The sequence below is a fragment of the Aquila chrysaetos genome, chromosome 19 (assembly GCF_900496995.4).
Source record: "Aquila chrysaetos chrysaetos chromosome 19, bAquChr1.4, whole genome shotgun sequence".
NCBI classification, from domain to species: Eukaryota; Metazoa; Chordata; class Aves; order Accipitriformes; family Accipitridae; genus Aquila; species Aquila chrysaetos.
This window is the reverse complement of record NC_044022.1, coordinates 15694882-15719386: the sequence shown is the minus strand read 5'-3', so window position 1 is coordinate 15719386 and position 24505 is coordinate 15694882. Positions and strand designations below refer to the sequence as shown.

Sequence of the window (24505 nt, the reverse complement as noted above, 5' to 3'; positions counted from 1 at the left end):
CATGGGGCGGGAAGAGCCACCCACTTGGAGATGGAGCCCGGCTAACGAGGAAAGCCCGGCTAACGAGGAAAGCCTCTTGAGGAACGGGACATCACTTCCTCGGGGCTGGCCTGCTAAAAATAGCATGGTAGGGACAAATACGTGTGTGAAACAATTCGCAACCCAACGTGATCTGGTACACGCTGGAATTTCTTTAGGCTAAAATGAGGCATAATGTGAGGCAGGCAGGGAGGGAAGGAGGAGAAGCCTGTTGCCTGATTTCTGGCATCTCATTAGGGGTCTCTGCTAGTGAGGAGAGAAGAGCAGATATCTCCAGGGCACGATCCAGGGCAGGGCATGGGCTTGAGGACCTGGGCAGCCCTCTCGGGGTACCTAGCTCTTGGGGTACCCAGCTCTCTGCTTTAACTTCAGCAGGATCCCCGAGCAAATTGCTGGGCTGCAAGACTACACCAACCCATTCACCAGGAGCTAAAATACCATGTGTTACTTGTTAACCCTTGCTGGTAATGAAAACATGTCTTCAGTCAGTAGGAAAACATTGCAGCTCTCTTGCAAAGAGGCAGTCTGAGCTCCCAGAAGCTGCCAGATGCACATTTTTCTCACGCCCTCCTAAAATATCACTGTAATTTTAATTTTCTCAGACGAATGAGCAGTTGACTAAACAGACATTCATTATAAAATTCATATTAAGAAAAGAGACACTTGGGATAATTTTGATTGATTTACTTGGCAGAGTTTTGATAGCTACTGAAAAACATACTATTCATGTTTAGGTGAAAAATAAATGGAGTCAAATAAGTGTCACTGCATAGTACTAGGAGGTATATACAGCCACATGTAAAAATGCATAAACACAAACATTTCTGTACAGCAACTTTTCCTTTCAGTCTGTATAGAGAAACACTGGTTTATAATATGGGGAAAATATAAAGCAGACATACATGCAACAAGGACATGACAGTTACATAGGTCCCACCTGCCTTCCAAGAGTTACAATAACAATAACAATAATAATAATAATAATAAAAGCCTTTTTCAGGGAAAAAATTTGAAACCTGGAATGTTTTCATGTTGAGGTTTCCGGAGAGCTTCAGATGTCAAACATATCTGAAGGTGATTTAAAGGCTTGATTCAAAGCCCTGTGAAGGCAATGGAAAGACTCCATTGGTTTCAGTGAGCTTGGGGTCAGACCCAGCTATTTAACCACGATCCCATTCTGCCCTCCCCCAAAATCCAAAGTTGAAGTCTGCAGATAAAAATAAACAATCGTATCATACAAAAATTTGTATATAGAATACAAAAGGTAACCGTTGACTTTTTGTATAAAATACAACTTTTTGATAGTATATTTATTTCACATATGTATAAATATAACCCAAATAATATGATTTTTATTATTCCTACCAAAATATTATTACTTTTTGTGGTTTTTTTTTTTTTTACAAAAGTTTACAAAACAAATAATTCTTTATATTTACAACCCAATACTGCGAAGAGTGCCCGGTCAATGATGAAAAATAGACTATAAGGGTAGTGCACTTAGCCATTGCAAAGAAAGAGAAAAAAGACACTAGCTCCATTCAGATACAAATGTTCTGAAGAAATGATACTGGATTCAAGTTTTGGTTGTAAGAGTCTTTCACAAGCTCACATTTCAAATGCATCAGGCATATCTTTACGGGACTGCAAATGGCCTCTACCTTTGTTGAATTTACTTAAGACAGGATGAAATTTTGATCCCGGGGATGGCACTCACAGCCCACTGTCTTCTCCACTCCAGGCTGAGGCCAACAGGACAAAGCTCAGCATTGGATCCACCACTGGCTGATATCTTGAAGTCTTGGGACCAGCTCCTCAGCTGAACAATTTTTTTTACATCATTTGAGGATCTGGAGAACAATCTGGTCTTACTACAGAAACCAGTGGTGGCTTTTTCAACGGCATGTGAAGGGTAGATGAAGTTACCAGACTTCAGGGCCCATTGCTCATGATGATACTAACTCAGCCTCAGCCTTAGTGGCATCGCAGTCGTCTGTTCCCACCAGAGCTTTGGCAGTCACTGCTGACCTGCTCATGGACGGGGTATGTGCCTGTGGGTGAGACAGTTGAGCCGATCTTCACTTTAAACTCATGTTGCTACCATTTTGGTCTAGTTTTGCACAATTTATAGGGGACTCATTTGTTAGACTGCGCCTTTATCTCTTCAAACTTAGGTGGGGCACCAGTGACCTGGGCCGAAAAGCTCTTTAAAGACTTGGAAAAATTTGTACTGGCATATCAAAGGGACCGCATGCACCCCAGCCAAAACTGGGGAGAAGAGGGAGCTTTCTGGGCAGCTGAGCCACCACGTTACACAATGCAGGGGTGTGCAACGATCATCTGGGCAGCAGAAGGGACGCTTCAGCAGGCTTTCTTGGCCCTCTTCTGAAAAACATGTCTGGGAATGAACAGCATCATGGACCAGCCTGCCCCAACTGGCATATCTAGCTAAATGCCCACGTTACACCTTTCCCGGAAGTGCTGGTGCTCGTCTGTGTGACGATGCTTCTTGAAACATCATGAAAAATTGTGCCCACGTGAAATGATGGGGTGAAATGACTGGAAAAGCCTTATTAAAACCTCTCTTGAGAAATAGGTCAGGTAAGTGCAGAGGCTATTGTCAAATAGTCTACTCATCGCACTGCCACTAACAAGGAAGAATAAAGCACTTGCACAGAGCAGAGCAATGCCTCTTGGCGCTGAGGCATGTGAACGTAGGCATTGTATTCCTCTGCCACATCTAGTTTTAGCTAATTCAGAGGAGGCTGTGAAACACGTCGCACCACATCATTTTAAAGAACAGCATTTTCATTTGAATTGCAAGATCTGTTCCCATCTATGAATCCTCTTGTCTGACTCACTACAGAGCTGCTCTATGGTGACATAGCACCTCCTTCTGATGCCCTTGCTGACCAAGTCCATAGGAGAAAATTTAACATGGTCAAGACTATTCCCTGGCACCGAGGTCAAGCGGTGTGGAACAACCTGTAGCCTTACTGCTCTGCTCTGTTAGCCTCCAAGGCAAGGTGGCTGCAAACAGTCTATGGGAATGTTCCTTGCCCCTGGTTAACTCCCTAGTGATGCACAGAAATTGCTCAGGAAAATGTTAGCTGGGCCATCCCCAAACCCAGAACAGATGATTAAGTCCAGTGCCCAGAAATACTCCCCAAAACTCTTTTGTTTACAAGCACAGATGTGGCTGAATGGAGCCTCTTATTGTGAGTAACCCGGGTGGTTATAACTGATCTGCGTGCTAGTTTCAGGGGCAGAGCCTCTTGTACTCTGCCCGATGGAGGCTGGGGGGACCTGGCCATCATTGGACCTCTTTCAACTCCCGTGATATAGCAAAGGGAAAGCGGGATGGAGCCAAAACGCTGTGCAATCAAAACGGTAGCCTCTCTCCAGACAGAGACGCTGGCATTTCAGCTGGGGTAAACCTGTTCGATAGAAGAGGACCGGGCTGAACTACCTGACACTTGCTATGGGTTAAGATGATCATGCATTTGCCCTCCTCTAAGCTGGACTGGGAAAGTAGTCGGTGAGGGTCAGATCGTGAGCACCCTTCTCACGTTGTCCATTAAGTCACTGGAGTCCCTGGGGCAGGGCATGGCGGCAAAGTGAGAATCCTGAGCTTTGGTGTAATTCATCTCATGTTTCCCTCAATGGCCAAAATGATTGTGCTGCTGGCAGGACAGTAATGTCCTCTGATACTCACTGCAAGCACTGATGAAAGAGAGAAAGCAAATGCTAGAGCGCACTGAGTAACGCACTTGATGATCTGTTTCGTTCTTCCCTTGGACAAGACCACTTACCCTTTTGTGTACTACAAAACATAGAGGGTTTAAACCAAAATCATCGGGAAAGCAAATGTGAGTTTGTACTGTGTAGAAATAAACAGTTTTTGTAATGCAATGAGATTTACAAAGGGCCTGATGCTGTCAGGGCTGAGTAGTCCGGAGGAAGTTAAGGGCTGTGAACACGATGGTTGAAGAGCTCTGGACCGTTTGGGCTCTTACTTGCACTCAGAGAAATGATGTTCCACAACCCATACCACTGTCTGGTGCTTGCGTGTGTGGGAAGCTAAACACATTTTTCCACGCAGCCCCCATGAGAAGAACTGATGGGTTTGCAATGCTCTGGGCACCGGTGTAGGGAACAGACCCTTCGCATGTTCTCACTTCTTTGTGGCAGGCATGAATATCACTTACATTATTGTTTCACCAGGGGAGACTTCAGTTTTGTTCCTAGAGCAACTCTTCAAACAGGGCAGTCGCCCTACGTGGTATTTTAAAGGACAGCCCAGTTACTGAAGTGTGAATTAATAAAGCAGGTTGTTGGCATCTAAAGAGAAAGCTAATGTCCTTACTGTCTCTTCATCTGGTTCACCCTTGGTACTGTCACTTACGAGTGGTTCCCCAAAATTTCATCGAGATTGATGTCTTTCATCCAGTCATCGTTACCAGGTTCCGTTTTCAGTAAAGAATCTATAAAGTCTGAGTCACTGTTGAGCGCAGGTCCTATACTGTCACCTTGCTGGTTCAGAAAGTCAAACGCTAGGTCATTACCATGGTCACTTCCTTGGTAAGCCCGAGAGTTTTGGTTGGTAGATGTGAAACTGGTTGATGGCAGAGATGACGGAGGTGTCATACTTGTTCCTGGCTGATTCAAGGTAGGCACATTCTGTCCTCTCAGCTGGTTAGGTCTTACGTTGAGACCTCGTAGTGAGCCAGCAGATTGTCCATTTAGAGTCTGGTGCATTTGGTTTAGAGGAGGCCTCATTTGGACTCCTGCTGTTAACTGATTAGGAGGTGCCAATGCACGCTGAGGAAAATGCTGGTTGCCTACGTTGCGTTGCAAAGACTGGTTAGGATATGGAGTGCCGGTGGGGAAACGGACCCCTGTGGGTTTCAGTGCATCCTGCTGCTTTACTGCAGCTTCTTGCGGGGCCCAGTTCTGGGCAGTGGCAGTAGCCGTGATCATCACGTTGGCCGGCCTTTGCGCAGGGATACCTGTGGCTCCATGGTTCAAGCTTGGCCTTGCTTGCTGCGAGTTGACCACCGACCCCGTCCCAAAAGCCGCTGCGTTGTTTCCCTGCGTCATGGTTTGCTGTCGAGACATCATGGGGTTATTCTGACTGGGCAGGACTTGATTTTGGTTTCTGTGTGGCTGCATTTGGTTCATTCCTGAAGTCACGTTGTATGCGGTTGGTTGGTTGCAAGGAAGGTTCCCGTAACAACCCATACTCCGAGCAGCAGGAACAGAAGGCATTCGGGTCCCAGCGGGGGTGGACATGAGGCTGGAGCTCTGGGGCATGATGCTGTGAGTTGAAATTGGGTTGGATAAGGACATGTTGTTGGAGCTCATACTCACAGCTGGTGAACCACCTGGAAAGGAGAAAACAAAAGTGTTAAAACAAACATGAGTGCATCAATGTGTGGTGTCATTCAAATACCAACAGGTTAAAAATCCAGTTTTCTAGCAGCAGAATTTCTTGAAGAAGATACTTTGGTCTTAAGAGGACTTGCATGAACTTGCTTAAGGCCTTAAAGATGCCTGTCATCCAAAGGGTGATTTGGTCTGTGTGAAGCCATTGGTGGTCTTTCCATCCCTTCGGAAGACATCAGATAAGCCAAAACCGGTGCTCATTGTAAGACAAATAAATATTGGAGCAGGGAAGGACAGATAGAACCACTGGGCAGGAGAGAAGACTTTTCTGCCTTTCTTTACAGAAGCAGTAGACGCCTCTGACAGGACAAAGCCTGTCTAAGTGAGCAGAGGCAGAGGAGATCAAGAACTTTTCTTGCTTAAGGGCATGGCTCATCTTGGCTCCCTCTAGAGACGATGGGGAGTGATAGGCACCATCATCAGGCCCCCTTTCCACCTTTCTTAGACACCTACAGCAGCAGTACCTATCCCTTCTGGAAAGGCCTGTGCCAGACGACAGCAGGAGCCGAGACTGCATCTCACACATCTGCAGCGCTCAGAGCCTCCCTCCCAGCCAGGTGCTGGGAGAGCAGCTCAGCCCAGTCTGTGACCTGCTTGTCCTCCTGCGTGGTGGCCGAGCAGGCATGAGGACACGGCTCGGCGCTGTGCTTGGTTTGTGCCGCACACGTGCCCGTTCTCAGCTCTATTCCCAGCTGGGCCATGGCCATTTGCCCCTGCAGAAGCTGACTTGCCCATGAGGGAGCCACACAGGATGCCTGATGTGCAGGCATTTGCTGCACATGAACATCACCTTTTGTGCAATGCATCAGAAAACTAGAAGTTATGAGCTCGCACAAATCTAACACTTGTGGCTAATTCTGCCCAGTGGAGGATTTTCCTGTACCTGACATCTGCCAATGAATCACAAGAAGAGAGGTTTCTGTTCTCTTCAGCCTCCAAACCTCGACACAAGCTCACTTCTGTGGCAGATTTGCGGCTTCATAGTCTCTATTTTGAAGCCACAATAAGTCATTTATGCAATGTAGGCTGATTGCTTATGCAGTGCAAGGCTCTGAATTAATCCCTAAGAGACTGGTTGAAGAAGACCAAACATTTTCTAAGCACAGCCAGCGTAGACGGCACTGTGGAGAACCCCCCTCTGCACACGATCAGCTGCTCCACAGCTTAATTCCCTTCGCTACTGTTGCTTCCAGTACAAGCCCTACAAGAAGCGCAGGTAGGAGAAGTTGGATTCAAGGCAAATGAAAGGACACGTTTCTTCACACAAGTGGGTCCGCCAAGGAAATCTCTGCCACATGGCACAGCGCAAGCTAAATTCTTGTACCACTTTGGGTGGCTCCCAAAGTGTGAGGACAGCTGTTAAATTCAGTGTTTGAGTCCTGTGTTCAGTTTTGGGCCCCTCACTACAGGAAAGACATTGAGGGGCTGGAGCGTGTCCAGAGAAGGGCAACGAAGCTGGTGAAGGCTCTAGTGAACAAGTCTGATGAGGAGCGGCTGAGGGAACTGGGGTTGCTCAGCCTGGAGAAAAGGAGGCTGAGGGGAGACCTTATCGCTCTCTACAACTACCTGAAGGGGGGTTGTAGTGAGGTGGGTGCTGGTCTCTTCTGTCAGGTGGCTGGTGACAGGACGAGAGGAAATGGCCTCAAGTTGCGGCAAGGGAGATTTAGGTTGGATATTAGGAAAAACTTCTTTACTGAGAGGGTTGTCAGACATTGGAACAGGCTGCCCAGGGAAGTGGTTGAGTCACCATCCCTGCAGGTATTCAAAAAGCACGTAGACAAGGTACTCCAGAACATGGTTTAGTGGGTATGGATGATGGTTGGACTCGATGACCTTGAAGGTCTTTTCCAACCTAAATGATTCTATGATTCTATGACTCTAAATGGGCTTGCTACCAAGGTAGCACCACATTTTGGGAATTCCTTGAGCCTTTCCCAGGGGAGGAACAGAGGAACATACAGCCCTGGAGCTTTGCTATTTCATTGGTAGCAGCTAATAGCAGTTGTTGGACATGGGACACTGCCTTGGTTTGATCCTTTGTACATACAACAAAACCAGACTGAATTTGACTAACTTTGACTTCGTCATGAAATCTTATTATATATTAGTCTGTGTGATTAATTGTATTAGTTGGTCCATCACCAATTCCTTCTTATCGCACAGGTGCTCCAGGACTGTGATCATGCCTGCAACATTCTCCAAATACATCAGTCCCAGTGTGTGGCATGTTTTCCAGTCCTTCGGTCCTTCTAAGCTCTTTTCAGGACTTGATGGTTTTCAACATTTGATTTCAAGGCTGTACATCACAGCTGGTCACAGTAATAGCTCTTGCACATCTCCAACTTGGATGTAAAGTAAGCTCTTTTTTTCTTGTTCAGCACCATCTCAGACTGCGTTTGTCCTTTTGATTGCAATCACACAGCCTGTTTACAGTGATATCTGGAGACCTAGCAGCCATTTCCTTACGTGCTCTGTCAATTTTGTATCACTCTGGTTTCTTAACCAAAATAGACAGTACGAAGTCAGATGCTTTAAAGGACATTACCTGAACAACTATTATTACTTTTATCAACCAAAGTTGTGGTTTCATTGAAAAAAATACCATGCTAGTTTGAAAAGATTCTTTTACATCAGCCCATGTTGCCTGACATTAATTATATTCCCTTCCTAAATTCTTTACTGTTCAGGCTGTATCAGCTCCCAACTATTTTTGCTGAGCTCTGCAATAGGTCACAAGGGCTGCAATTACCTACTTACTCTTTTAATTTTTGTCCTGGCATTAGCAGTCTTCCTTGGAGTTTCAAGACTAAATAAAAAGTGACATTAAGAATTTGGAGAACGTCTCAGCCAGCTCTTTTAAAACTCTTGAAGACAAATCATGTGCATACATAATTCAAAAGTCTATATTTAGGAACAGCTGTTTAATATACTGCTTCACCATAATGATGTTCAGTTCCCTCAGACTGGAACCCCAGAAAAAATTATGTATTTCTGCCTTTTCTGCATTATTTTTATACATACGCTATTTCCACTTTGTAATGGATGCAAAGGATTCCTTTTTTCCTTAAGTACTTAAAAATAATCTCTTCCCAAATAATTATTAATACTGAGCGTGACTCCACAGCCAAAGTTGCTTGTTCCAAATCAATCTGAACACAGATTAAGAAGCTCACCTTATCCTGGAAGGCAGGCTTTTCCACAAACTGGCTCTGAGCAGGAGACACTTGACTACAGAGAATCTAATTGTCCTAACAATTACGTTGTCCTAGCGTAAGCACCTAAATTCAGTCCCTGAGCTGGACAGTCCCTGGGACAGGAGATGCTATGAGGAGTGCACCTGGTTTTATCCCCCAGGGACAATCAGATTCTCCTCCATGTCCTCCCAGGGAGCCTCCTAACTGAATTTAGCTCTGGAAACGAAGAGAAGAAAATCAGTGCTCAGCAGGCAACCTCACGATTAGCCCTGTCTTTGCCTTTGCTAGTGGGTTGTGCATTGCTCACTGCTTTTTGGAAATACTGCAACATCTTTTCGCAGGGGTGATAGAGATGAGGGCCCTGATTCTTCACTCCCTGATGCCAGTACTGAAGAGGAGAATGGCACAGAAATCGGTGGCATTTCAAAAGACCTGGAACAGCCATCTGGGGAGAGCTGGTTCTCTCCCTCCAGCTGAACTACATACAAGTCTGTGGAGTCACTTCACTTGCTGCTGGGATGAAGCCCCTCCCGGGATGACCCTTCCAGCTGTTGAGCAGCCCCCAGGGCTACCATCGCTCTGCTCCTGCAAATGCCATGCTCTTTAAAGAGCACAAGTGGTCGGGACATGGGTTGTACTTGTTGTGCAAAAGATGAAGCTTCCTCTTTCTTTGTATTGCTATTTTTATCCTTTTATTTTTAACGCAAATATTTTCCATTCTGATTTCTTCCAGATGGGAAGAAATGCCTTCCCCGGCAGCACTGCGTACAGCAGCTGGCCACCCCAGGCTACAGTGATTTGGAGAAACGCCTTCACTGCCCGATTCACCTGCTCTTGTCTTGGGGGTTTCTTGCTGTGACATGGCACTATGGGGAAAAGGGCAGAGGAATAAAATGCTTCACCCAGTGTCTCCAAGCCCCTATGTTATTTTATTTAACTTTTTGTCTCTTCTTCCCTGACCTGAGCAAAGCTATTCCCAGAAAAAGGGAACAGATTCCCTGCTGTTACTCCCTTATGCAAGAGTTTCCTAATAGCTCCATCTGGTAGCTTTGCTGCGAGCTCCCAGCACAGCCCTTTCTCCCAGGCTCGCCTGAAAAGCTGCTCTCCTCCTTCAGCTCACTCAGCAGGGACTTGAGATTTGAATGGACAAGTGCTGCCAATCCCACATGTTTCAAACCCAGGAGGTGGGACTCCAAATACCATGAGACTGGCAAAGAGTCCATCAGATTAAGAACAACAAGAACAGCCACAAAACAATGGCGATCTACTTATTTTGGAGCCTTTCACAGATGTGGCTGCAGTCATTTCCATTTTCTCTCTCAGGCTAGAAATGGATTGTTTGTAAGTAAAAGCCAAGAATCTCAGTTAATCATTTGATTTCAGGAATGAGCCTTTAAACAACACACCAAATCACAGGATTCCCCAGAAATCTGCCAGGATTGCCAAAGCATTTGTTTTACGAGCGCAGGAGGTACCAAGCCAGGAAGCAGGGCTCTTGCTGTGGCACTGCCCTCACCATGGGTTATTAGGCTGGCATCAGTGATGGTTGTGCAAATTTACTGAAGACGATAAACACTCAGGCCTGTTAGAAAGCAGCAGTTTCCAGACTGCAGCAAGCTTATCGCTGCCAGAACTTGTAAACAAAACAAAAGAGTGCATGAACGTTGCCTAAGCAGCCCAGCCTGGCCCTTCCACGTGTAGCTGGGCTGTTGGTGCCATGGCCAGCAGGCTGGGCAGAGGGGTAGCGTGTGAGCAAGCTGCACTTGGGAACTCATTAAAATAGTAATAGAAGCTGAAAAAGTTTTGCTGCAAAGGACAGGTAGGAAGGAAAGACTCAGATCCCTGGCTGAATCTGCAGAGCCAACAGTTACAGAAAAACAAACAAACCAAAACAGCTTTTTTTTCCTCAGTGTGTTGTATACAAAGTTATACTAGAAGGCAAAGGATCCTTTTTATACTTAAATGCGCAGATGCTTTGCAGTATGAAGAACATCCTTTGATCCCATCTGCTGCATTTCCCCCCACCGCCTCTCTCCCCAGCATCTTTTCCTTACTCTGCCTTTTCTCTCAGAGCAGCCTCCAGCTAACCAGCAAGGTGAACAGCATGAAAAGACACCAGGCAGTCCTGTGCTCCCAAAACTAGTCTCTCCAAGGAGGTGAGGGCACAAGAGCTGAAAGAAAGGACTAGTCCTGAAGTGTTGGGCATTTTCTGCCCTGGGCAGTTCTGGCAGAAAGCAGGGGCTTTTACCCTGCTGTTTGACTGATCTGTTGAAATGCTGCTTGTAGAGCAGCACTGAGGCCACGACCATGGCATATGAAACACCAAAAGTTCAGATGGTAGCTCTGGTTGGAGTCATGCGAAGTACTTAAAAATCCATATGAGGGTCCTCACGCTGTGCATGAGCTGCCATTCGAAGGGAAGGATGGTTCTCATCTCAGTCTCTGAAGCAAGATGTACCACATACATGACAGAAGCATCTGGATGGAGTGAGGTTGCACAGTCAAGAGGACACATCTGTATCAAGTATTTGGGTGCACATCTGCCCCAGGCAGTGCTAATGGGAGGGATACCAGCCCCTCCTTCACCATGTCTGAGAGGTGCAGCATCAGCCTGGATGAACCACCAGCTGGTTCTCCAGACCATACATCAGCACTTCCCAGTGGTGGGGGACAGTAAGGTAAATAGCACAGGAGAGCAGCAGCCACCACCCACTCCCTCTGTGGTGATGTAAATGGATACCCAGAAAACCAGGCCCCGGTCACCAGTGCATGAATGGCTCTTCTGGATGGTCTTCCAGCTGGAAAGAAGGAAACAGTTTCATTTAGCCCATGGGCACTTACCAGGATATTGGTTTGCTTGTTGCATGTTGACCACGTTCCTTCTTTGGTCTTTATAATCTGGTGGTGGTCGTGTCAAGTGTCTGTTCAGCTGATCTTGTGGAGTTATCTTCTCCTAGAGGATTAGAGTAGAAATATATTAATTTGCTTTTCTTTATGCTTTCCTGGCTCTGTGTTTTGCCCACCTCTTTCTTTTCTCAGTGCGTACAAAGCTGAAGCATTCCTTCCTTTCGCCCTGTCTGGTCCACAGGGGAGGCATCTGTGAACCTGTGCCATCACCCACTGAAGTCTGTATGGAAACATTTCTGCTAGTTGTATTGTGTTTGAGTCTGGCCCAACTTTCCTTAAAACCACTGAGAGTTTCTCAGCCTCTGAGAACATCGGCCACGTCTGCACTGCAGTACAAAGTGTCTTCCAATGTCTGCACTGTCTTGCTTACCGTGCTTATCAGACAGAGGGGCCTGATGGTTCCTCATGGCTCCCTCCCTGTCTGTGCAGCTGGGTTTGCTTTCAGAGAATCATAGAATCACAGAATGGTTTGGGTTGGAAGGAACCTTAAAGATCATCCAGTTCCACCCCTCTGCCATTGGCAGGGACACGGAGACAGAGCAAACACCCAGGTCTAACCCAAACAGCCGGGATGCAGCTGGGGAGCAACAAGGGTCCAGACTTGCAAGGTCGACACCTGCCCCTTGGCTCTGTCAATGGTCATCAGCCCATTTCACCCACGCAGCCCTCGCAGCGTGCACAGCTGGCAAAGAGGATTTCAGCTTGTCATCCCCATTCGCAGCCATGCCCATCCCTCACTCTCTCCTTCCTCTCCTGCGCTGGAGGAGCTCCCACAAAAATCAGCAAAACCCTTGCTTTGTCCTCCCCCATGTCTCTCCTCACCAGGGATGCCAGCAGGACACACGGCCAGGGTTTAGCAACGATGGTGCTGGGCTGGCTGGTTTTCATGCCACTCACCATTGCCCTGTGCTTCCCCGTACACGTACGTGGTGCTGTCTTTTCTCTTACACTGGGAGTGCAAGCACTGGGGGAAGGACAGCAGGGAAAGATTGCAGAAAAAGCTGATTAGTAGGGGAGATTATTTGGGGCCTGCACGGACACATCTCTGGTGAAGGGAAGATAGAAATGCAAGTCCTTGAACTGAAATCTGACTAACTGTCCTGTGTTCATAAAGATCTGGAAAGCGCAAGCAGTGGAGTCAATGCCAAATCTCTCATCAGCATCAGCGTGACTTGATGCCTCCAGAGTGCTACTGCACACTCATGAGCAACGACTCCTCAGGATATGTGGCCCCAAGGCAGGAAAATGTGGGTTTGACCACCTCGGTCACCGGTAAGTCATTGCCGGTGCGCACATGCCTCCCGGAGTCGTGCTTACTGGGCAGCTGCTGGGCAGGCTTCACCCCTTCTCTGCAACGCTCCTGGGTCTCGTGCTCGGCTGCCGGAATGGCAAACGGGCTCGTCAGTGTGAAAGAGTCAGACCCTGGCTGGTGATGGGAGTCCATCAGAGCAATTCGGGGATCTTCTGCCCGAAAAGAGCACGCAAATGGACCTTCTCATGAAAAATCTTTTTTCTTCTGCCAGGAGCACTTTAAAACACTGGGAGAAGAGCCTTTCTTGTGGTATTTAGGCATTTCTGTAATGCACTCTGGGAGTGAGGCGTCTAATTAAGATTTATAAGGCTTGTTTTAACATACCGCTCGACCTGAAGCCTTGTGAAGAAGACAGACAAGTTATCTCCCAGAAAATCCCTGCAATACATGTAAAAACTGTAGGCAGGCTTTGTGTGTATTTCTACGTACACGATACAAAAGCGAAGGCAAGCGGATCAAAAACCACATTCTGTAGAGTGATTTTAATTTTTATTTTATTTTAAAAAGAGCTATTTGAGCGATTAACTTTTTGCTCTGCTAAAAATTCTGACAGAAAACTGCAGCACATAGAGCTGACTTGAAACTTCAGGTTTCTTCTGTATAAATTAAAAAGTCAAATATTTCCCTTATAGGACAAATGAAATCCTTAATTTCAAACTCAAGCCTTCTAATTTTATTTTTGGAATGGAAATAAATTTGTAAACAAAAAGATATTCTCTATAAAGAACCAAATCATTTTTGTTTTGAAAACATCCCCACAAAAACGTGAATGTTTTTCCACTTCTGTGTTGTTCTTTAATTACTGAATGGCATTCACTAAATGTGTCGGTATTTCTGACTCTACACCTTTATAGAGAAAAGAAAGTTTTGGACTCAAAATGTCAGGCCAGCACGAATGGGTCTGCCCTGTAGGCTGAGAGATGCAGATTGAGGTAAATAAGCCACAGGCTTGGGGTCTGCTGTCATTGCAGCCTGGGGGAAGCAAAGCAGGTGGTGGTGTCACCTCCATCCTTCCCCAGCACCCTCCCTACAGCCCTTCCCTAGCTGCCGCAGGGCACCCACATTGCTATCCACCGGCCTCAAGGACATGCCAAGCTCAGCTCCTCTTCCAGGACTTCTCTCTTCTCTGTGCTTTGGCAAGCAGACCTACAAAGGGACGGTGACTATGAGGATGCAGATGGCACATGTTACTGCTCTGGGCAGCTGGGACTCCCCAGCTGTTGCACTGGCCACGGGTGATGGACCATGAAGCACCTTCAGCTGACTCAGTTCATGCAGTATCAATGGCAATGTCAGTTTAGTGGAACTAAATCAGTGGGTTCTAGCACTTCTCACTGCTAACAAGACCACAAATATCCCTCACGCCTCATAAAATGAGCAGAAACTCCCAACTGGTCTCTCAAATACCAAGGGGGAGAGAAGAACTGGCTAAAAATATCTGGAAATGCAAAAAGAAAAACAGAGGAAGGAGGACTCATGTATGATCCCAGCCAAGCACACAAACTTGTGTTGAACACTAAAATCAATGTACCTGATCCTTGTTTACACAGAGGCACTTTATACCATGCTGCCTAGGTTAGAGAGCCTGGAAGTCAACTTTCCTCTGTGGTCGAAGCAGCATAGCAGTGCACCTTAGCTTATCTTGCAAACAAAACCACTGAATATATTCATATGCCTCAAATTAAGCATATGCTTACACTGTTCTCATAACGAAACCACAGTAGCTCAGATACTTGAGCTGTTTCATATAAACTGAAGAAGGTTTCAAAAGGGCTTAGCAAAGTGCTGAAAAATATGAGGCACACTCTAGAAGGTCTCGGCATTGCCAAAATGACCTCAAAGCTTTGGGGGCTTTCTTCCCCCTGTCTTAGCTTTCTTTTCTATTGTTTCTATGATAATCTTTTCCATGTAAAATAAGGAATTAGAAAACTTACAGCTTCTGCCAACATCTGCTGCTGTAGAAGGAGTTGTTTTTGCTCCATCATTTGCCGTTGCAGAGCCTGTTTCTTTTCCATCAGTTGCTGATTCAACATTGATTGCTGGGATGAGTTCATGTAACCACTTCCAGTGTTTGGATTTGAGCAAGAACTGGAGCTTGGAGTGGGGCCAGCTCCCTGGCCTACCACAGAGTGTTGATCCTGAAACAGAAGAAATGGCTTGTGAAGGATGAAAATAATAACAAGCATCAAGAAAAGGAAATAATTCTTTTTGTGCAATTAGATCAAGTACAGGACACAGCCCACAGACTCCCAGGACAAGTGACCGATACAAAGGCTTTGACAAAATAGAAGGGGATTGAGTAACTTCATCGCTCACGGAAAACTCTGAAAATGTGCCAGGTGGTTCCAGTGGAAAACCTCAATGTTGTACCAGGAGCTTGGGAAACGTTAACAGAAGTAACGGAGCTGTCCTCGGGATCTTTCAGGAAACTTGCATTGGGCCGTATGGCAGTTTGTTTGACCACAAGGGAACAAACTCGCCGTCTCCTGGTTCCTACCATCTGGCAAGCAGCAGCGAGAAGTTACAGACTCATTGCTAGAAGTGGCATCTATTCTTAGAAAATACAGAAGCGGTAAGTTGTTACTTCGCAGTGGGGTGAATGGTGCCGCTTTCATTCGTCCCGTCACCTCCCTGACAAGAACAATCTCTGAGAGATTGCTAATTGACTCCCATTAGCGGCAGGATTAAATAGGCTTAGAGTTTATCAACCTCCTTGCTAAAAAAAATGTGTAACTGGACAGGACTTTGAAGAGCGCTGTAGGGTCTCCCTGGTCTTTGCGATGGATCTAGGTCTGCTTCTTCTTCCCTGTGTGCTGCTTCATGAGGAGGGGATGGCAAAAAGTCATCTCAGAAGGCAATGGGGAAGGTACCTGGGGACTCAAACCACGCACATACAGGATGCAAATGAACACGGGATGACAATATGCTGCTTGTTTTCTTTTAGCCATGATTTCCCTCGGCAGCAATGTTTTCTGTCTACTTGCTCCACTAGTGTTTGGTGCTTGGGCCTTTACCAAATGTACGAAATACCTTTCTCAGTCCACACACGAAAATACTCAGCCCATGTTGGATCACTTGATAGTCAAGTATTCCTTAGCCACACAGCTACAAAGAGAACAGGGTGCACTGGAGAGGTCACAACAGTCATGAGAAACATTGGTTCTCTGACTCCACTTTGTTGCAATTCACCACAGGAACCTAACCACGTAATTCTGTATAACCTAATATGCAGCAGCACTTTTGCCCTGCAACAGAGGAATCCACAGCTGGAGTCTGATGCTCCCTGTTATGCAGCAGTTCTCTCAACACCGAGGTGTAGTGCCAGGGTCTGGTCTACCACCTAGGTAAAGCTCTGCTCCATGGCCATTGCCTCCCATGGCATCCAGGGAAATATGGACTGACCAACAGGGAAACAAGAACTGGCCAGGCGTAGCCTACCCATGCCCTGAAGACCACGGAGCACTGATGCTCATCGCTTTGCAAATTCCAGAAAAGCTCATTTCTGTGTCTTAGCTTTTGCACCCCCCCCCCCCCCCCCCCCCCCCCAATAACACACACACACACACTACAAACTAATCCAACTTATCTTTCTACCATCTGGCATGGAAGAAACACAATGATTGTTATGGGTATTTCTATTTTAAAATAATTCTGTGGCTTTTAGATGGGGCCACACGAGTGTGTAGCTAGCTAGATAAAGTATTTGATGACTGTTACTGAAATAAAAACCATGACTTTCTTCTGGAGCCACCTGCAGCCCCCAAGGCAGTGTTTCAAACCCACCCTTCAAAATTTATTGGGCTCTTACACAATTATATCCCGCACACTTTCTTTCAGTTCCAGAAGGAATCCAGGATTGCTCGGCACTGCCACATTTTTTAGCCCTTATGTTAGCTGCAAGATAGAAAATACCTCCTCTCAACAGACCTGCTTGCCAAGTTGTTGCGCAAACTTTTTTGTCTTTCTTAAAATATTTTGAAAAGAAAAATATGTTACAATAAATTGGCTTTGACTTCTATATTCAAATGACAACTCTAGCTTGAACCCAGCCACATGTTACATCCATTAATAGAATTCATCTGTTGTGTTTTTGCACAGATAATGCAGGCTCCCCCAAATGTGCTTTCATAGTCCTGTGTAAAAAAAAACACAACAAAGCCCAACTTTTTCTCTCCCTCATCCCCTGCCAGCCCATATAAGCTGTGGGGAGGGATTTTGTTTTAAGATAAACCGTGTAGTGTCCATTCACGATACCTATCAAAGAAAGCTCTTCTGTAATAGCAATTGGCACAAAACACCAGCTGCTTGGCAAACAGGCCCTGAGAAAACAGTATAAATCATCGACTTGGAGCCAGTTGGGGGTTTTTTTGCATTTGGTCCTTTCTCTGCTCTTCATGAAATGTCTGTATGAGCCTATGAATCTATGATGTGTTACTTCTCCTGCCTGCTGATCTTCCATCGGCGGCGATGAGATGGGAAAAGGAAGAACAGTTTCCTAATTCAGGAGATTGGCTGTGCAGCAGTTTGACCCTTTGTGAACCGGTGCTATCGAGCCTTATTCGCACCCTGCCTTTCCATCACTGCACGTCAGAAGGTAGAAGGGCTACACTTCTGTCAGGGACGTGGGGCCCTGCCCCTGCACTTGGACAAAGCACGCTTTCCGACATCCCTGCCGAGGAAGGGCAGATTTGGGTTGGAGCTACCCTGCTTTCATCGAACTGCGTCATCCTGCTCTAAACCTGGCTTTACTGCAGCATCTTTACTACGCCTCCACACATCTAAAGCTGCCAGTGGCCTTTTGAGCTTCATTCCCGGGTTCCCGTGCCTGCGGTTTATGCACTTTAACTTCAGAAACCCCCGACCAAAGGAAGCCCGGAGGGGGACACGCGTGTGCCCTCGCCCGGGGCGTCTCTGCCCAGCAGGCTGCAGGGGCAGCCCAGCATCCCTCCAGCTGGGCAGCCCCATGGGCTCGCCCGCGCGGTGCCGCCGTGTCGTTTCCCTGCACGGCGAGGGTAACCTTCTCTCCGCTTTGCCTCCAAGGAGGTGACGCGGCTGGGAGCACGTCCCTGCAGCCGGCCGGGTGCCAGGGACGGGCTGGAAGCATCACACCTCTGACAGGTACAAGTGTCCACCTGGCTTCGCCCCCAACTCCCGCTCCGCTTGCTGGCACCGCTCGCGCGTGCCGTGTCCCTCCAGCCCCGCAGACGAGGCGCAGCCCGAGCAGGGGCAGGGGCAGCGGCCGGGGGCTCAGCTAGTGGTCACCGAGCACCACAAACCCCCACCTGCTCCGCTGGGGCCGAAACTCCAGCACAGCGACGCTCTAGGTGCCAAGCAGGTGCGTTGCACCCTGTTCTCTGCCGTTTTACAGTGAGATATAAAACCTATGAGGAGCAGAAAGAGAGGCAGAGGGCAGTGAAAGCTCCTCAGAGCTGGTAGCACAACCGGGGTTTTGTTCATAAGCGTCACAAAGAACATTATGCTCAAATGTTTAAATTAGCAGTAAATCAAAGCATTTAAGACTGCCTTTGCCTTTCACTGTCCCTGCTGCAGCTGACTTGTGCTCACACAGACAAAGGGAGTTTTTGGCTTCTAACACACTTTTGGACTTTCTGAAATAGATTTTTTCTTTCCTTTCCTTTCCTTTCCTGCAAGGGACGGGAAGGGAAGGGCAAGGGAAGGGAAGGGAAGGGAAGGGAAGGAGGGAAGGAAGGACGGGTGCGGTGAGGGCATGGGAGTGGGAGGGGAGGGGGGAACGGGAAGGTGCGGGACGGGGGGGAGGGGAGGGGTGAGGGGGAGGGGAGGGGAGGGGAGGGGAGGGGGGAGGGGAGGGAGGGGAGGAGGGAGGGGAGGGGGGGGGAGGGGGGGAGGGGAGGGGAGGGGAGGGGAGGGGAGGGGAGGGGAGGGGAGGGAGGGGAGGGGGGAAGGGAAGGGGAAGGGGAGGGGAGGGGAGGGAGGGGAGGGCGGGGAGGGGAGGGGAGGGAGTGTGGGGAGGAAAGGAAGTGCCTTCCTTCCATGCTTTTACTCTCCTCTCCTCTCCTCTCCTCTCCTCTCCTCTCCTCTCCTCTCCTCTCCTCTCCTCTCCAAAGCTTGTCAGGAGCCCCTGAAAGCCTTTTGCAAGTTTGTGGTTCTACATTCCTAGTTCAGAAGTGGTTTAGGGACACTTGGCTGGAAAAGGATGTGCAAACCTTTCGCCTCTTTCTCCTGAAAATGCCTTGAATTGATTAATAATTTTGGTGGGGCAGAAGGGAAACAATGGTCAATTTTTTACTAAACCACAGTGCCTGCAGAGGCGGTTCGCTTCCCCGCCAGGAACACTGACATCTGTGTCACAGGATGGGCTTCTGCTTCTTGCAGATTTTCCCTGGAAAGGAGGGGGTGAATTTTTCACCCTTTCTGTTCCTCTGTGGGGCAGCTCATTCTGGGCCCAGTGTCGGGTCAGGAGTGACAGCGCTGACTTTCACTCTCCTTTTGCATTAGTTCTGGCTTAAAGAAACAAAGAACTAAAAGAAAAAAAAGGAAAAGGCTTCAGATCCATTCACGGAAGCCTGCTCAGTGGCAGATGCCTGCATGACCAAAAACTGCTTCCAGGGGAAGAGCTGTGCAAAGTTCTGTTCATCTGGTGACGAAACCTATGCATGATGTTCCCCCTCAAAAGCAATTTGATTCAGTGGTGTTAATTGGCATCACAGGCTACTTAGAGTGAGGATGGTGGAGATCAAGGCACCTTTGTGGGTTTCTTCAGGGACCAGTGGCTGTCCTGACCCTATGAGCGTCTCAAGGGCATTATGCTTTGGCTGCGAAACACCCTGGACACTGAGCATTTGGAGGAGGAGGATGAGGAGGAGGAAGAGAAAGACTCCAAGGAATGGCTCAACAGAGTCCTGCAATACTGTTTCAGGATGGTGCAAGGCTGGTGGCAAAGCCCAGACCCCCTGTGACCTCCTGGTGTGAACCTCCACCGCCTCAGCTGGCACGCTGCTTTCCACAGCCAGAAACTGAGGCTCTCCAGCAGCCCCCAGGGCCAAGCACGGGGCAGTACCAGGCTTCTTGAGAAGAGCTGATCTCACTTATGCAACTTTAGGAAGCCAAGCACAGGGTGCCCCGTTGAACAGCCAGTCTTAGCACCCGCCAGCCCCCTTCTGAGCCACCTCTTTTCTGCTACATCTAATGCAAGCAGAAATATCCCCTTCTGCTAAACACTGCGGTTTCCATGGACATCTGAACTCCAAGCACTACCTGCTTGTGTCCTTGCCTCAGACAAGAAAACAAAACTACAGCAGGACCATGGCAGAGTGCCTATCAAGCAAGAACTCTTCTAGCTACAGTGAAAAAGCTAGAGTTTTCTTATTTTTAGGGATAACTCCCACTCTTGACTGGAGTGCAGAGGGCTGATTTCTGTGCCACTGTACACTGCAAGAGCCCCAAGTAGTTCCTGAGGTTACACTGATCTGCAACAGCCGAGGATCTATCTAAGTATCAGGGCTGGAAATAACACAGAAACACAGCCAGCCCAGTTCTCCCTTGCCTTATTGCTTGTTTGGCCCAATGGGGGTGGAAAACAGCATCTTCCTGAGCACCTCAAACTCATTCAACCTTTTTTAGTATCTGGAACAGACAGCATAAGAGTGAATCTCCTCTAAGTTTAGGTCTCTAACCAAAAACTTAGATCAGATGCTCTCTAAACTGCCTGCTGGAGCTCTCCATTCACTATACAGAGGGACAGGGCTGTATAATTAGGCTTTAGGTGCCTAATTTAGACAACTAAGTTAGGAGCCCAGATTAGACAATAGGAACATTCCCTTACACTCCTAATTTTAGGTGCTTCTAGTCACACTTGAGTAAGATGCCTGGAAGAGCGAGTCTGAACACCCCTTGATCTGCCAAGCAATAGTGGATCGCTTTCTAATGGTGTTGTATAGAGTGACCTAAAAGCCTCGCAAGTTAATCATGCAGAAGATATGGTTGTAGGTTGAATTTCTCCTAATACCATGCCAGAGGGTAGTTTTATGCATTCCAGCAAGATTGCTTTCATATGTATAAACAGCATTTGAAAAACCTGAATATTGCAAGATCCCAAGACCTGGTTTTGCTGTGTCTAATATCCAGAGATACAGCTGGGTGAAGACTGCAAAATATTTCCCTTCAGTAGTTTTGTGGAGTGTTTATGAGAAGTTGGCTCAGCCACATGGGACCGTCTTCTGTGTTTTTCTCCTGTGAACATCTGAGCTCTCAGGACAAAAATTTCAGGGCCAGCCATGTTTCCAAGGCACATACACAAGGAATCACAGACACTAGCATTTGCAATTTCACAAGCCCAGGCTGTCTGCCAGAAATACTTGTGCCTTCATCCAACCAGGGAAAAGAAGCAAATACTGTGTCACTCCTCCAACAAAACAAGCGATGGAGCTCGAAGGGGAAATGCGGATGAATCCCTTCAGATACTATGAAGCTGGAAACAGTCATGACAGTAGGGAGCACAAACCTGATTCCTCCAGCCTCACGGGTGTGAGTCACCCATTGGAGTGATAGGTTTGGATATCAAGTGATGCAGCAGATACTCAACATGCAAAGGGATAAGTATTTCAGCACACACAACTGCTGCAGCTCTCACTGGGAGAGCCAGGGAGGCCAGGTTTCTTAAAAGGCCAGTTTTTTGGACACACTGAAATTTAGGTGGATGCCAGAACTATTTTCAGAAATAAGTAAATCTACTACTCAGTGTTGCAAAAGTTTATACATAAAAACAGTAAAAAAGGTCACTGTGCACAATCTCCTAGGTAAAAAAGGGTGATCGAATACCTCAAAGGAGCCAATCCCCACTATTGGTGAGAAACCACAAGCAAGAGACTTTGACAGATAGTTAGTTATTTGTGCAGTTCTTCATAGAACCCTTTTATAGCACTTTGCCTTTTCAGCACCAACAAGGAAGCTACTCACTCCTGAGATCCTCGTGAACTGATTTTCAGCCGTTAGTGATTTATTTGTAGCCTTGTCGTAATCCCTTGCCGGAAAGCTGCACAGCCCTATAGCCGCTAGCAGGCACTCTTATAACAACCTTCCCACCCCAACTCCTTAAACTTGGGCAAAGTGGGAGCCGCATCTTGCAGGGTCTGAGGCTCAAATTCAGCCCTTGCACAATCACATAGCAACAGACCCAGGAACAGTGCCTCATTACGAGCCCTGCCTGACAATCAAGTCTTTAACGAGAACAAAGGTTGACAGTGATTAATCATTAAGACATTTCTTGTTCCTTGCTGCACGTGTTGGAGGCAGCCTCCTGCCGAGGCAGTCTGGCAGATTTCCTGTCTGTGCTATACCAGGGCCCGTGTCCGGACACACAGAGATGTCTTTTCCCAAAGCCAAGCGCACAGATGAATGTCTTGTCTCCGTTTCTGAGCACGGCAAATTCGGAATGCATGTGCATTCTGCAAAAATAATAAACCCTCAGCTGTACATCTGATTGCTGTATACTCAGGCGAAACGACCTAAAGGGGATTTGTTCACATCAGAAATTTTCCCAGAGACTTCAAGGATGGATTATTCGTATTTTACCACGTGCACCGTGATGAACTTTTAATGTGATCTTCTGGCATAATGTATATATGAAGGTCTCCATTTTAGAAATATTTTGTTTATTTGTAATGAAAATAACATGCACGTGTTGAAAGTTCAACAGAAGAGGTTATTGTGAAACGTCTGCATCAGAACAGGAATGTTGGCTCCATCGAAGTCGATGGCAAAACTCCAACTGACTTCAGCAGGGCTAGAATTTCCTCCCAGGTCTCCCTCCAGCCACAGGGGCACAGCGGCACTCTTGGCTTGGAGTGACCTCAGCTTACGCCTTCTGGACAAGATACCTGGTTCAGAGAGGCACCAGCAAAGAGCCTCGACTAATGTACCTGGGCACAGACTATCCTGAGGTCTGTATGGAGCTCTGGTTTTAAATGCCAATAAGCATGAATGATGAAGACTCCTATCAGGTTTTTGACAAGATCAGACACATAAGGATTCGTTCTACTTTAGCATTATCATTTGCAATGGCTGTAATACGCAATATCCACATTGCAACAAGCCAAGCCCTTTAGCTTCTCACCACACAATTGCAGGAAACCAAATTAGAGAGGTTTAAGAAACTGCCACTCCCCTAGCTAGAACAAGAGCTGGTGTGAGTGGACCTGTTTTGCCTAGTACTTCAGGACAAGGTACCTGCATGCTTGCAGGCTCTGTGCCTCTGCTAAGGAGTGCTAATTTCCAGCTGAGGCAGTGAAAACTTCCTAAACTGATTGAATTAAACACTTGTGATTATCTGTCTGTATCTTTAGTGTGGGCATATATTATCTGTCTACATGTATACCTTATTCACCTAAATGTCCTTGTCTTGTTGCCATATGTTTATTATCTTTCCCCAAAATTATCTACCCTGAGGTTGATACAGAGCATGGAAAATTTCAGCCCACTTAGGAAAACTATAAGCAATCAAAACCAGGGTCTTGTAAGAGGAAGCAGTGGATGAATTCAGTAATAGGTGGCACTCTCATACGTACATGCTTATATTTAAATGTCCAGTTTACAAAGCAGTGCTAAAAATGACACTGAAGTCTTAGATATAACAGGCTTACATATAACGTGTCTTTTTTTTGGCATGTCATCCTCATGCCTCATCCTCATGTTTCCCCCCCACCCCGTAGTGACTCTGACAGTCCTACTAACCCAAGGGCATATGGGCACCATAGAGGGGTGTGTGGTCCAGAGGTCCCTGAGCATGTGGAGACCTGGGCTGCTAAGATTGCATGGAGCAGTGCCAAGTGAACTAGCAAAGTGTGGAATATTTATTCGCAAAGGCCACTATTTGTTCTCAGAGATAAACCATGCTGAGGGACATTGAGCTGAGGGACATTTAGCTCAGGAGGACGCTGCATGAATGCAGCCATCTTCCAGACCTGAACCTGCCCAGTGTTGTCACTGTAAGATCAAGTCAACACTGGTGCTGCATTTGCAAAACTATTACTTTCTAACAGATCAAATGGAAATAGAATAAAACAGTCTGTGCCTTTTCTTCTTGATCATAAACACTAATGCAAAATTCTATAGGAAATTACTGTATTTTTTTTATCCTCTTGTTTTCCATGCTATTCTCTAGTTTCCTCAGCTTTTCCCACTGGCATTATCAAGGTTTTCTTTGCGTCTTCCCTATCCCTCCTCATATAGGATTCACCCTCCCTATTAATTGTCTGTAGTTTAAACACATTTGTGTCACTTCTAAATAACAACCACACACAAAAAAAAAAAGGGATGATGACATAATGTGAAATTTTCCTCAGGCAATAAAACAAAGCAAAGCGAACACCATAAAATGCCAGTTTTTCTGTGGGAGGGTATGGGGAGCAGGCAACCTGTACAAAATATTTAATGAAGAGAGAAAAAAATAATTAAGCACAAAGAACAACAACAACAACAACAGAAAAACCACATCACTGGGACCAAACACTTGAATACAAATGGGCACAACATGGGTGACATGACTGTCAGAGACACATATTAAGATCAAAGCCCTCCTGCTGAGAATACACAGCAAGAACATGAGCATCCTTAAACCAGAGCCTCCTGG

General features: G+C 46.8%; 1 protein-coding gene across 1 annotated transcript in view; it reads right to left on the bottom strand.

Annotated features, from left to right (window-relative positions):
- Nucleotides 1-708: 708 nt before the first annotated feature.
- Nucleotides 709-24505, bottom strand: part of MAML2 (mastermind like transcriptional coactivator 2) — a 220612-nt gene continuing 196815 nt past the window's right edge. The window contains 3 exon segments of the mRNA XM_030042334.2: nucleotides 709-5423; nucleotides 11520-11631; nucleotides 14832-15035. Coding sequence (XP_029898194.2) covers nucleotides 4441-5423; nucleotides 11520-11631; nucleotides 14832-15035 — 1299 coding nt within the window. The 3' untranslated portion in view covers nucleotides 709-4440.